This window comes from Mastigoproctus giganteus, chromosome 13 (assembly GCF_048544385.1).
Source record: "Mastigoproctus giganteus isolate SK-2022 chromosome 13, ASM4854438v1, whole genome shotgun sequence".
NCBI classification, from domain to species: domain Eukaryota; kingdom Metazoa; phylum Arthropoda; class Arachnida; order Uropygi; family Thelyphonidae; genus Mastigoproctus; species Mastigoproctus giganteus.
In genome coordinates, this window is record NC_143587.1 from 174,522,034 (window position 1) to 174,537,968 (window position 15,935).

Sequence of the window (15,935 nt, forward strand, 5' to 3'; positions counted from 1 at the left end):
CACTTATTTTTCGCTACATAAGAACCACCGCTATTCAAATCCTCTGCATTGGTGGTTCGATGGGGAGGGGGGATCGGGTGGCATTGATCCTTTATTAAAAATTCCTGTATATCATTGACAAGACACCTTGAGCTACTCTAGCACTGCTCTGCACTGCTCAAAGAACTTCATATCTGCCAGTCGGCAAACAATAAGATGGAAGCTTGTTTAGAAGACCTTTATGCCAAACACGATCAAAAGCCTTTGAAATGTCAAGAGCAACTACTTGTGTTTCACCGAACCTTTCCATTGAATTAGTCCATAAATGGGTAACATAAAAGCAGAATATCACCAGTGGATCGACACTGACAGAATCCATACTGGTGATCATTGATCAGACAGATTTCTAGGTAGTTTAAAATTTGGCAGTTAATTGATTTCTCCATTATTTTAGAAACCATAGAAGTAATTGCAATGGGACGATAATTGGATGGGAGGGATTTGTCACCCTTTGTAGGAACTGGCTGGATATGAGCAAATTTCCAAGCAGAACGAAAAACACCTCTGGAATAAGAAAGTGAAAAAAAGGCGGCAAAGAATAGGAGTAAGTTCAGGAGCACAGGTTTTGAGAACAAGTGGAGAAATACCATCGGGATCTGGAGCTTTCTTAGCATCAAGATTCGTCAAAATCCTTCTGACATCCTTTTGACGGAAGACCACAGGAGGCATTGAATGGAACGTGTTGGGAATAGTGGGAAGTGTTTTACCAAGATCGTTAATGCATGATTTGAAAGAAAAATGGGATGCTAGCAGGTTAGCTTTATCCTTGGCTGAAGCGACAACAGAACCATCTGGTTTGGACAGAGATGGGCAAAAGTTGTGGCCAATAGATTTGGCAAGAGATCAGAATGCTCAGCTACAATTAGGGCAAGAAGCAAGTTTTCTACTCTTAGCCTGTTCAAACTCTAGTTTGGACTGGTTAATAACTGCTTTACAATTGTTGCGAGCTTTGGTGCAGGCAGAAAATGAAACTGAAGAATTAGAAACAAGCCAATTACGATATGCAACATTCTTCTCTTGAACAGCCTTAGCACATTTACTGGAAAACCAAGGTTTAGATAAAGGACGAGATTTTAAACTGGAGTGTGGGGAATAAAAAGTGGAGAGTATAGTTAATAAATTTGATGAGCTTGAAGTGCTAGTCAAGACATCAAAGGCAGATATTGTTGGGATGTCAGAAACAGTGTCACACAGACATAAGCAGTGCAAAACTGGAATTTGGGGGTGCAATGTGTACAGAAAGGATAGAGAGGACAGGAAGGGAGGAGGGGTATACTGTTAAGAAACACATAAAATCTAAGGAAGTGCATCCAATTGATGTGGGTGGATAATGCAATGTTGAGTCTTTTTGGTGTGACATAAGCACTGGGAAAGGAAAAATGAGAGTAGGTGTGTGTTATAGGATTAATGAATCTGATGAGTATAATGAGCAATTGTGCAGAGAAATAGTGGGCCAGTAAATTAGAGTGTCTTATAATGGTGATTTTAATTTCCTGGATATTGACTGGAATTTGTCAGTTGGTCACTCACACACTACCAAGGCTTTTGTGGATTTATTTTATGATTGTTTTCTACAGCAGCATGTTCGGGAGGCAACTAGAGGGAGTAATACTCTTGATCTGATTATCAGTAGTGATTCTTCATGCATCAGGAATCTGCAGATAAAGGAACCACTAGGTGGCACTGATCATAGTGTGCTGAAGTGGGATTTATTCAAAGAGGTGACTACCATCAAGAGTAAAGGAAAGGGCTTTTGCTTTCGTAAAGGTGACTATGGTGGTCTGAGACAGTATTTAAATTCTATATGATGGAACCAACTGATGATGTTACCAACAGCAAATTCAAAATAGGAAACATTCAAAGAAATAATCTTGAAAGCTACGAAGCTTTTCATTTTTTTTTTTTTTTTTCTGGTGCAGCATAAGCCATAGGCTTTCTTGCACCATGCAGCCATTACTAATACTAATACCAACAAAGAAATATTGTTCAAAATTTAGGCCTAAACGGATGTCAGATGAACTAATTAGACATGTGACAGAGAAGAAAAATGCATGATATACATATAAATTAACATGTGATACATGCCTATGATAGATATCAGCTGGTCTGTAACCAAGTTACGAAGGAGGTTATGCAGGCGAAGGCAGATTACGAGAAATCTTTGGCAAAGGATGCAAAGAAAAACAGCAAAGAGTTCTTTACTTATGTAAACTCTAGAAGGAAAGGGATGAATCAGATTGATACAATTGATATCGATGGTTCAACTGTTGATGACCCTGCTCAGGTAGCTAACAAACTAAATGAATATTTTGCATCAACATTCACACATGAGGAGTTATTCAGGGAGGGGAATGCCAGAGGTGTATTCAACTCTGGCAGTAAGCTAGATAATCTTGTAATAACTGAGAGTAAAGTGGAGGAGAAATTGTTAAAGATAAACACAAGAAAGGCACCTGGGTTGGATGGAATCTATCGAGTTATATTAAAGGAGGCGGCAAAGGATGTAAGCAAACTCTTAGCCATAATTATGAGAGCTTCCCTGGACTCAGGGGAGTTACCCATGGACTGGAGATGTGCAAATGTGACCCCGATCCACAAAGCAGGATTAAAGGGTGTTGTTGTTTGTTAGTTGTTGGCGCATTGGCTTCTGTGGCAAAACCATGAGAAGTGCCATAATGTACTTCTCATGGGTTTGTAATTTTTGAGTGTGGTCTCTTGCAATAGTAGTTCACATTAATGCCCAACTTTACTTGGAGATTAAGTTCAATTGTATTCATTTTTTTTCATATATCTGATTACATAAGCCTATTAATCTTAGGTAATGAAAGATTTCTTGCATATTACTTTCTTCACTTAAAATGTTTTCCAAAACAAAAGCATCTTGAATATTAGTTTTGGACTTAAAGGCTATTTTTCTTTCGTTTATAAAAGCTGGACAATCTACTAGTAAATGCCTAACTGTTTTTTTATTTTTTTTTTATGAAAACCCCAAACATGAAAGGTATCAAAACCTACAGTACTTAGTACCATGCATGGGTTGAAGGAGAAGTATGGGGGTACATGGCATTAATTACACTGAAGCTGTTCTTCGGCTCTGAGTAGATAGGAATGAGTAAGATGCGAGTGTCCTATCCTTAACCTGGCAAGGGTTACTTCTTTTTGGACCTGTCTTCCACTGGTTTTAAACTGGTTTAATTTGAAAAAGTTTATTATTGGTTTGTTCGTTCTATATTTTTTGCCATTGTTCCCTGCTACACTTTGATGCAACATCTGTAGCCTGTAAATGTACTTTGGTGGTTGATGGTATGATGCCTGTTGCTGTTTTTGCTGCATGGTCAGCTTGTTCATTTCCTTTAATTATTGTATGTCCAGGAATCCAACAAAAGGTAACATCTTGTTTTCTTTTAATCAGTTTGTTTAGGGTGACTTGAATTTGTCTCAAAGTCGGATGGAAATTCTTTGAGCCGCACTGTATTGCATGTATTACACTGAGGGAGTTTGTGAGGATCAAACTATGGGTTAACCTTCGGTACCATATTCGGTTCATTGCTAACTTCACTGCCTGTAGTTCAGCTGTAAAGATGCTACATTCTGTTGGGAGAACTTGGATTATTCTAGTATCATAGAAAACTGTTGCCGCACCTACTTTTGTATCAGTTTTCGATCCATCCGTATATATTTGTATATAGTGCGGGTATTTCTCGAGATAAGCATCATGTAGTTGTTGAAAGCTGTTTCCTGGTAGGGAATGTTTTCCCCAGTTATGTAAGTAGGTATCACAGACTGTGATATTGTATCCCAAGGAGGTCTTGGTGCATTTTGTGCGCCAGCTATTTTTTTGAAATCAAGAGACCAAATTCGAAGTAGGTCCTTGACACGTATATTTGCTGGTTTGTTTTCTGTTGGATGAATTCTGTACATATTTTCCCATATTAGCACATATAATGTTTTGTATACAGGATGATTTGGGATACACTTTATTTTAGCAGCATAAGTTAAAAGTAGTACCTGTCTTCTGAGGTGGAGTGGTGGTTCATAGGCTTAAGCAAAGAGACTTTGGACTGGAGAAGTACGATACACTACTAGGGCTATATGTAGCGCATTATGGTGTATAGGAGGGATCAAAAGGAGACACAGGTAATTACACACCTGTTAGTTTAACTTCTGTTCTAGGGAAATTAATGGAGGCACTGGTTAAAGAAGCACTGCAGAATCATCTAGCTTCAGTTATAGCTCGGACAGCATGGGTTTGTTTGAGGGTGGTCTTGTCTGACTAATTTGATTGGATACTATGATGTAGTCACAAAGGAACTGGAATGCAAAGAATAACTTTGATATCATATATTTGGATCTTAGAAACGCCTTTGATACTGTTGCACATGGAAGACTGCTGCACAAATTGGAGCAATGTGGCATTGGAGGCAAATTACTGTTATGGATAAAGGGATGGTTCAGTGAGAGAAGACAGAGTGGTAATCAATGGACACTGCTCTTCGTGGACTACAGACCGTGGTTACAGACCAGCTTATATCTATCGTAGCCTTCCGTGTCATCCATTAATTGATATGTATCCCATGCATTTTTCTTCTCTGCCACATGTCTAGTAGTTTCCAAGATTAAAGGTACAAAGGGTGATATTGTTGCACACGTTGGCACTAATGACATTGAGTAGCAGACCAGTGAAATTACTTCCCAAGTACAAGTCAATGTTGAAAAAAAAAGTCACGATTTAGGGTTAAATTTTAAAGTGCATGTAATTCTGCCTAAACATGATAGGAGGAAGTATATGATGAGAGCCTTGTCAATCAATTTAGCCCTGCAGAGATTGTGCAAGGCTCATGGGGTTGAATTTTTTCTCGGCATGGTCTCTGCTTGATAACAGGATAAACTGTTTCTATGCTTAAATAGAAAGGGTACAAGAATATTTTCAGGGTTAGGTGGGCAGAAAAATAGCTTTGGGAGGGGGAGGGGGGGGGACTGACTAATAGATTAACAATAGCCGCAGGCAGAGGTGAAAGTGATTCTTGCACTGCTTCTGTTGGAATGAGCAGCAGCCCGGAATACACATTGCCAGGGATATCAAGAACTGCTAGGAGTCATCATGAAACAATGTATCATAACTACTTAGAATTTACATTAACTGGAACTTGTGGATTTATTTGATGATTGTTTTCTACAGCAGCGTGTTCAAGAGGCAACCCTTTATTGCCTCTCGAAGGGGTACTCTCAAAGGGTACTCTTGATCCGCGGTGATTATTCATGCATTAAGAATTTGCATATAAACGAACCACTAGGTATGTGTTCATAGTGTACTGATGTGGAATTTACTTAGATCTTTTGTCGTCCAAACCTTCAACACATATAGTTGTATCATACAGTAACTAAGTACTATAGGAAATAAAACTTTTGTTTTGGAGTTATATAAAAAAGTTAATGCATGGAGATAGTCTTTTTTGAACAAATAAATAGCAATTTCGGTTTTACTTACTAATAAAAATAAAATATTTACTAATCGCTTAATGGTAACAGTATTATGGCAGATATTATTACTAATAATAGTGATACAAAATGGAAGAGCATATATATATATATATATATATATATATATATATATATATATATATTAGTTTGATTGCTTAGATGAATTAAATTTGATTGTTTTATTGATTGTTTTAATATTTTATCCCTTGCTACGTTAATGCCATTGCCGTTGGCAATTCGACAATCATACGTGCTTGATATATTTTAGTTTGATTGCTTAGATAAATTAAACTTTAGTGTCTATTTTCCATTGGGTATTAGGGTGTATCCTGAACAGGAGATTTTGTTAGCATTTCAAGTCTAACATATTCCTAGGGGTCTGTGGTGGCGTTCAAATTATATAATAAACAATAATAAAAAAATTAGTTCTAATACTAATTATTTAATTTTAATTAATGTTATTAATCAATAACAAACAATACTATATAACATTCCCTTATCTGGTCATCTATCCGCTACTTCTTCAGGGGCTTTGAGCGGATCGATAGCCAGTTTTAAAGGAATGTCTCATAATTACCAGTTTCTGTTAACTCCTTATCAGTTTTGCCTTTTTAGTGAGATTTTTTAGCTACTTTAGATTATTTAATTTATTAAATAATGATATTTTTATGCTAATTTGTCTTTCAGTCTATTTTTAAAATTTCTGAAAATTTTTTAATACTTAATTTAGGAATTCAGCAAACTGGTATAGGAGAAACAAAGCCCAACGGGTAATTATCGGAATAAGCGAGTGGAGCTATACTTATCTGTCCGGTGGTGGTGGTGGTGGTGGTCCTTCAGTAAAAGAGGGGTTAGTTCTGTTCACTGTTTGTTTCATCCTTGGTTTGGTTTTTAGTGCGCAGTCGCGTCTATTGTTGCTTCATATTGTTGTAAGGTGATATTTTGGCAAGTCATCCGATAAGTGGGTTGGTTCCTACGTCAGCCGGGGTGCGGCCTGGATGGGGGAGGGGGGGTTTGTTTCCGTTTTAAACTCCGTGGTGAACATTAATTTGAATAAAACGTGATATGTTTGTATTTTATTTACAAGCGTTATTTATTGTTATTTACAATATAACTATTGCGATCTTAGCCATAATAGAAAATACCGCTAAAAGAGAAAACATGGAGGACATGTTAATAATAATGTACAAAACACTATACCCATACGGACTCAATAACAGATTCAATGGAAGAAACTTCACATATACAAACCCCGGACAATGTACATACACTATTTTTCAGCTCTACAAAGACTGGCAAAAAAATGGTTTAAAACTCAACAAAATCAAACAAGAAATTGACGAAGATAATAAAAGCAAAGCACAAAGCCTAAACAACTTCGATAAGCTCATCACAGAATGGGACACGGAACCTATTAACGTTAGAAGCATACACAACATCCTATTTTCACTTAAAATCAGCAAACTTAAAGCACTAAGCAGAATTCACCAGAAACTGAAGATTAAGAACATACACCTCAACCATACACTAGAAGATGTATTCAAATTCAGAATCGGCGATGATTACAAAGACATTGACACTAAAGAATACTGCATCATTAAATTCCTGAACCGAACATTCGACTACGTCAACTTCCGTGACATTATGGAAAACACAAAAGGGTTTTTACCTATTCAAAACATTAATATTAAAGTCAGATATAGTTTCACAAAACCAATAGGCATAACCATGTGTAACTATAAAAACACAATCGAAAATATGAATAGTACGGAACAACTTTGCCACTGCAATGATAGCAAATATAGAAAATACATAGATCCACATCACAAACACATCATAACAGGCGACCTCAGCATTATAGAAGATCAAACACTAAAAGAAATAATGGAAAAAGGAACAAAATTCAGACTCAATAGCCCAACCAATTTATTTAGCACACGTAAATCCATATACAAGGATTTACTGCAATTCGCATTCAAAACTGCAAACAAATTTAACACACCCATAGAGGCATTCCAAATATGGATAAACATTACCACGGAAAAAATCATGAAAATAATCCAAGATGTCTTAACAGTTAAAAATCAAGTCAAACAATACAATTTGAAAGTCATTAGATATAAGACCAAAGAACTGCAGAAGAAATTCGTTATAACGAACACAGACAAGGCCAGCAACAACTTTAGTATAATATGCAAAAAACTTTACATAGAGACTATTAAAGAAGAAATGGATAACAGTGAAACATACAAACAAATAGTATCCACACCTAACAGCGTCAATAAGAGGATGATAGCACTACACAAAAAACTAAAACTGAAAATAGAAATCACAAAATACCCATTCATTTACTGGATCCCAAAATTCCACAAAATACCCACCGGCAAAAGGTTCATAACAGCAGGGAAAAACAGTTATACAAAAGTTTCCAGTAACCTATTTAAAGACAAACTTAAAATTATATTAAATGAAATAACCAGTACCAAAATAATCACCAGCAACAAAACATATCTAGACTACATCCAAAACAAAAGCAATAAGATAAGTAGCCTATACACCTACGACTTCCAAAACCTATTAACCAGCATATCACATGACAATTTAATCAAAATCCTTTCAATCTATTTTCAAAACCACCAAATTAGTTTAAACTGTAAAAAACAATACTGGAACGATTTAGTCAATCTCAACGTCAAAAATAACTACGTAATGATGGGAAACAGAATCTATTTACAGACCAGAGGAATAGCCATGGGATCGTGCTGCTCCAGTGCGATTGCCAACCTATATTTACACCACTTCGAAAATAACATAACAGAAGAAATTAACATGTTCAGATATATTGATGACGTCCTAATCATCAACCACGACGGTTTTGAAACACTAGCCCAAGCAATATATCCTACCGACCTCAGCATAGAACGTACCAAACCAAAACAGCAACTTACAAGCATATTACCTAGACAGCCAGATTACTATCAACAATAACAAAATCGAAACTAAACATTATGACAAAAGAGACCACTTCAACTTCCCAGCTATAAAACTCATCCACTGGGATAGCAACATTGCAAAACACATATACGGAAACACAATTAGGAACCAAACGACCAGAATAATAAAAATATGCAGTAATGCAGAAAACACAACAAAAGCAATTAACAAACTGATAAAAACACTCACAAAAAACAATATACCCTACAATTACAGCAAACACCACATAAAAGCGGCCACACTTATTAATAACAAAAATCTAATATCTAAATCACAAAGCAATACCAAAACCTAAATTAAGGTCCGGATCTCTTACGCTCAGAGGAGGCTAGTCCTCTGACCGCACTATAATCCGGTTTCCTATATTAACCCACCCTTCAAAATAAAAAAAAAAATAAAAACAAAAAAAAAAAAAAAAATTAATCTATGGGTAACCAGTCGCAAGGTAAAATTCACTTTACAGGAGGCTGTAAATATGTAAATAGCTATCCCCGAGGACAAAACGGGCTGTTATGCCTTAGAAAAGCTATACCAGCCCAGTCCAAAGGGATAGCAAACCAACTTATGTAAATAACAATAAATAACGCTTGTAAATATAATACAAACATATCACGTTTTATTCAAATTAATGTTCACCACGGAGTTTAAAACGGAAACAAACCCCCCCCCACCCAGGCCGCACCCCGGCTGACGTAGGAACCAACCCACTTATCGGATGACTTGCCAAAATATCACCTTACAACAATATCAAGCAACAATAGACGCGACTGCGCACTAAAAACCAAACCAAGGATGAAACAAACAGTGAACAGAACTAACCCCTCTTTTACTGAAGGACCACCACCACCACCGGACAGATAAGTATAGCTCCACTCGCTTATTCCGATAATTACCCGTTGGGCTTTGTTTCTCCTATACCAGTTTGCTGAATTCCTAAATTAAGTATTAAAAAATTTTCAGAAATTTAAAAATAGACTGAAAGACAAAGTAGCATAAAAATATCATTATTTAATAAATTAAATAATCTAAAGGAGATAAAAAAAATCTCACTAAAAAGGCAAAACTGATAAGGAGTTAACAGAAACTGGTAATTATGAGACATTCCTTTAAAACTGGCTATCGATCCGCTCAAAGCCCCTGAAGAAGTAGCGGATAGATGACCAGATAAGGGAATGTTATATAGTATTGTTTAGTATTGATTAATAACATTAATTAAAATTAAATAATTAGTATTAGAACTAATTTTTTTATTATTGTTTATTATATAATTTGAACGCCACCACAGACCCCTAGGAATATGTTAGACTTGAAATGCTAACAAAATCTCCTGTTCAGGATACACCCTAATACCCAATGGAAAATAGACACTAAAGTTTAATTTATCTAAGCAATCAAACTAATATATATATATATATATATATATATATATATATATATATATTTGATCACATCTCTCACTTTTAAGCATTACTTTATTGGGTTATGAATTCACTGAAGCAGTAGAAATTTTTTTTTTTTTAAATTAGTGGCAATGCCCTTTCAATTAAGAAATTAAATTTGTTGCTATTCAGACTGTTAAAGTTCCTTTATGTATGTGTATAAAATTCGAGTCAGAAGATATGCAGATTTTTCTAAAACAGTAAAGCCATTATGTTTCTGATATTTTGCCTATTAGTTGAACAGTTATCATTCATAATGAGAACTTGAATGACAAGTAGAAACTCTAATCTGTATACAGTAATACCCAGACTTACACTACCCCAACTTACGCGAACTCGGAGTCATACGGTTCTTGATTTTTTCGTTTGGCAACACTGCTGCCCACTATCTTCAAGGTCGTTTTTCATATGTTATCGATATACGGTGCGACGGCGGAGAGTGAGAGTGAAAGATGAACAAAATTCAACTTTGCTGCGCATGAGCTGCACACACATATACAAGAATTTGTATTCCAACTGTCATATTTATGTGTGCGCGTTCGAATTCGTGCTCAACTTTTGTCGGAAATTACATCGTTTTCACGAGAGAAATGGATCGTGTCGGTCGAGCCGTATACAATCAGTCCTCGTGTAACACGTGTTTACACTACACGAATTCGATCATATACTATTTATAAATACGGTAACGATATCTTATAATATAACACGAACCGAATTGGCTTATGCATGATTCGCCTTTGTGTTTACAAGAAATGGCAGTCGAATGCACAATCACCCCCAACTGAACACAACACGATAAGAACGAAGAGAAGATTCTGAAAATGTATTTATGGTTTTTTATATCAGTGAAGGGGAAACACATTTCACCATAATAACGTAAAAACCAACACAATTCCAGCTATCGGTATGCAATTAGATCAGTATGCAAATAATTTACTACCAGTGTATAACAGATTCCACTAGCAGAAACACAACTCGATTTTTATTGTTTTATGGTAACACCTCACATTTCTAGGGTAACCCCTAGAAATGTGAGGTGTTAATAGTGTATCTCTGCCTTTATGGTGTTGTTTATTCAGTTGCTACATGCGCGCAGCTTTGCTTATCAAGCGTGCCTCCTCGTTTTGTAATTGTGCTTTATTCCCTAAAAATTAGCATTAGCATTAGCAGAGGCATTTGATGCAAGAAAGCAAGCTTATGCAGCATCAGCCAAAAAAAAAAAAAAAAAAAAAAAAGTAACATAAATAAATAAAAATAACCACTTCCACTTCACCCCTCTGTTCGTTCGAAATACCTGTCCAGCTGAGCCTTAAACTTATTTAGGCTATCAACTTCCACGACAAGGGATGGAAGTCTGTTCCACCCACCAACCACCCGCTGGCTAAAGGCAAATTTCCGCACATCTATCCTACATCTGTCTTTCCTCAATTTGAATTTATGCCCTCTCAGGTGATTTTTCTGAGCTTGATTTTTTCGTTTGGCAACACTGCTGCCCACTATCTTCAAGGTCGTTTTTCATATGTTATCGATATACGGTGCGACGGCGGAGAGTGAGAGTGAAAGATGAACAAAATTCAACTTTGCTGCGCATGAGCTGCACACACATATACAAGAATTTGTATTCCAACTGTCATATTTATGTGTGCGCGTTCGAATTCGTGCTCAACTTTTGTCGGAAATTACATCGTTTTCACGAGAGAAATGGATCGTGTCGGTCGAGCCGTATACAATCAGTCCTCGTGTAACACGTGTTTACACTACACGAATTCGATCATATACTATTTATAAATACGGTAACGATATCTTATAATATAACACGAACCGAATTGGCTTATGCATGATTCGCCTTTGTGTTTACAAGAAATGGCAGTCGAATGCACAATCACCCCCAACTGAACACAACACGATAAGAACGAAGAGAAGATTCTGAAAATGTATTTATGGTTTTTTATATCAGTGAAGGGGAAACACATTTCACCATAATAACGTAAAAACCAACACAATTCCAGCTATCGGTATGCAATTAGATCAGTATGCAAATAATTTACTACCAGTGTATAACAGATTCCACTAGCAGAAACACAACTCGATTTTTATTGTTTTATGGTAACACCTCACATTTCTAGGGTAACCCCTAGAAATGTGAGGTGTTAATAGTGTATCTCTGCCTTTATGGTGTTGTTTATTCAGTTGCTACATGCGCGCAGCTTTGCTTATCAAGCGTGCCTCCTCGTTTTGTAATTGTGCTTTATTCCCTAAAAATTAGCATTAGCATTAGCAGAGGCATTTGATGCAAGAAAGCAAGCTTATGCAGCATCAGCCAAAAAAAAAAAAAAAAAAAAAAAAGTAACATAAATAAATAAAAATAACCACTTCCACTTCACCCCTCTGTTCGTTCGAAATACCTGTCCAGCTGAGCCTTAAACTTATTTAGGCTATCAACTTCCACGACAAGGGATGGAAGTCTGTTCCACCCACCAACCACCCGCTGGCTAAAGGCAAATTTCCGCACATCTATCCTACATCTGTCTTTCCTCAATTTGAATTTATGCCCTCTCAGGTGATTTTTCTGAGCTAGAGGAAGAATCCCATCAGCATTGAGCATGCTCAAACCATTCAAGGCTTTGTACACCTCTATCAGATCACCCCGCTGGTGCCTAGTTTCCAGACACTGTAATTTGCAAAACTTAAGCCTTTCTTCGTAAGATAACCCCTTTGTCCCATTCACCAATCTAGTTGCCCTTCTCTGTACTCGTTCCAGCAGCTCTACATCCTTCCTGAAATGAGGCCTCCAGGCCTGTATACAGTACTCTAGGTGTGGCCTGACCATTGCCTTATACAAGGGAATAATCACCTCCTTATCCCTGCTAGAAAAATTCCTATATATCATTGACAATACACCATGAGCTACTCTTGCAGCTCGTCTGCACTGCTCAGAGAACTTCATATCTGCCTGCACCACCACCCCCAGGTCCCTTTCATTCTCTACCACTGTCAGTGTAGTACCACAGAGTTGATACGTTGCTCTGGGGTTGCTGTTTCCCATATGTAGTACTTTACATTTGTCAATGTTAAACTTCATTTGCCACCTCGAAGCCCATCTGCTCAACCTTTCCAAATCCTGTTGCAGCAGCATAGTGTCAGTAGTGTCCTTGACAACCCTGCCAACCTTCGTATCATCTGCAAACTTGGACATTAAGCCTGATATACCATCATCAATATCATTTATAAATACAGAAAACAATAAAGGCCCCAATACTGAACCCTGAGGGACTCCACTAATAACATTAGTCCACGATGAGCAGTGTCCATTGATTACCACTCTCTGTCTTCTCCCCCTCAACCACCCCTTTATCCATAGCAGCAACTTGCCTCTAATGCCACACTGCTCCAATTTGTGCAGCAGTCTTCCATGTGCAACAGTATCAAAAGCCTTTCTAAGATCCAAGTATATAATATCAAAGTTATTCCCTGCATCCAGTTCTTGAGTAAAATACTTAAAATGAGTAAAATACTTAAAAGGTGTGAAAAGGAAGCATCCTGGTGAAGACACTGCAGATTCGAAGAGAAAAAGAAAAGCAATTATCGATAAACAGGCGGACTGGGTCAAAAATTCTTACCCGGGAAAATTTATAGTGGCCTCATACTATGGTTTATGGCCAAAATCACACCGGCCCACCGGGGTTTCCCCGGTAAGGCTTATGGCCAGTCCGCCTCTGTCGATAGCGAAAAAATATGAAATTGTGAAACGCTTTGAGCGAAATGAAAGACCATGTGATATTGCACATGCTACAGGCCTAAATGAGGCAACGGCGAAAAGCACATGACAATTGCAAACTTGACAGAAGGTCTCAGCTCAATTGAAAAGGGCTTAAAAATTTTAGAAAACAGACTCCAACGAAGAACGCGTTATAGCTACAAAGCAAGGAATAAAAAAATGATTAGCTTGCTACGAAGAAATTCTGCGTGAAAAAAAGAAGGCGCTGTGTTGTCAGACGAATTTGTTAGATTTTATGAAGCCATCGACATCGAAATAACTTTTTTACAAAGTCATTTATTTTTTTAATACATATTTTGTATTAATATATATAAAGAACTGCAATTTTATTAATATTTTAATTCTAAACTAGTGTTTTCGTTAGTCCTTGGTCCCAATTAAACAAAATTTATATGTATTTATATGAAAAGTTGTGTGTGTGTGATTTGGTTTTTAGGAGCATTAGCAACTAAGGCCATATTGCTCCGGGATATGCGGGGGTCATTCCCAGACCTTTTCCGCATCCTCCGTATTTGGTGGTGACGGGCTCGAACCCCGGTTTAATCAAGAAGCGTGTGCTACGCACTGCTGCTCCTTCCCACCTGGCTACGGAGGCGCCTATGAAAAGTTGTACCCCGACTTACGCGAATTCGACTTAAGCGATTTTCGTCGGACCCACCTATCGCGTAACTTCGGGGTATTACTGTATTTAATGTTGGATGCCTCAAGCTCACACTCAAACTTTTACTTGGCTTGTGAGTACAAGAGGGGGGGGGCAATCTCCTTTGTAATCAAATTCCTCCCCTCAACAAAATTATGAAATTTTTTATTTCACAATTTTAATCTTGTTATCCATGACACATTATCATAGCCAAATACTGATAATTACAATATTATATTAACACATCAAAATTTTTTACAACAGTGGTATGCATTATTTGGCTACGACCTAGCCGAGTGGTCAGGAGCGTGAGTGAAGTGGCACAGCGTTCAAATCTGTGAGTACTAAATATGATAAACGTTTGCGCTGACATTGTGTGAAGGACACACTAAAATAAAACCAAGAACATAAAGGCCTGGCCAGCCGGCTTGTAAAAATTCAGCTTGACATATCAACACAGAGGAACAACAAGCATTCCATCTATTTGCAGGCCCCTAACAGGGACAAAGCGCAGAAAAACACCACCAGTGGTTCCTGGAATGCATACTTGGAAACCCCAGAGATAAAAAATTTAAATCACTATTGAACATATAAAATAAATCTAGATTACAATTTCTGTCCTTTGCACAATATTTATATACTCACTCTTTTTGATGTAAGATATTCCATCCCTCTTGCAACTTGATAACAAAAAGACACTAGCTTTTTCTGGTTTAATGTTTTTGGTTTGAGGTCCACACCAATTGCCTGCTCATAACCAGAACTAGGGCGATGTGCGCGCAAGAAATCTCTCAAATTTCCATTAGGTGCATATTCAACAATCACATAGAGAGGGCCTAAAAAAAAAAAAAAAAAAACACCAGTTACTAGAATGGCCTACTCAATCAGATTTTAACTAAACAAATTGATACTAAAACCAATCAATAGAGCAGATGTTATCAGTGTTGACTATTTTTTCAAGGGGGAAAAAAAAAAAGGTGTCTTTAGAAATAGACTTTTTGTCATCTAATAAGTGGATAAATCCACTTAAGAAATTTTATCGCAAATAAATATAAAACTAAAAAAAAATAAAAGGAAACACTTGATATTTCCAAATGTTAATTATAATAAATCAGTATTTGTAAAAGAATAAGAGAAGTTTACCTCAATATGAGAAGTAGAACACTTCTGTACGATACTCTCAAGAAATTAAATTTATGGAGAGTATCACACGGAAGTGTTCTACGTATCATAATGAGGTAAACGTCTCTTATTCTTTTACAAATATTGATATCAACGTAGAGCGTATTCAGCATTATAGCTCTGGTTCATACTAATAAATTAATATGAAATTACCAAGCTATAATTACTTTTCATGAATACTATTATTTGCCTTTATGAGAGCTTGAAGAGTACAGAAAATACCTTCAAAGGTATAAGGTATTTTCGTGTCAGACGGCACCTTGGATTTCTCCCATCTCCAAGTGTGTTTCGCTGTATCGAGGACAGTAAACTGTCAAGCCAGAGACTTGAAAGTGTGCGGGCCATATCTGTGCAGTGTGATATATGTTGTGCCCATTGTTTG

The 15,935-nt window shown here is 36.9% G+C and overlaps 1 protein-coding gene across 1 annotated transcript in view; it reads right to left on the reverse strand.

Annotated features, from left to right (window-relative positions):
• The window catches only part of LOC150076622 (fibroblast growth factor receptor 1-like), a 457,312-nt gene that overhangs the window by 129,321 nt on the left and 312,056 nt on the right, over positions 1 to 15,935 (reverse strand). The window contains exon 10 of the mRNA XM_090387392.1: positions 15,017 to 15,207. Within this exon, the coding sequence (XP_090243518.1) occupies positions 15,017 to 15,207 (191 nt within the window). The remainder of the gene's footprint in view (positions 1 to 15,016; positions 15,208 to 15,935) is intronic.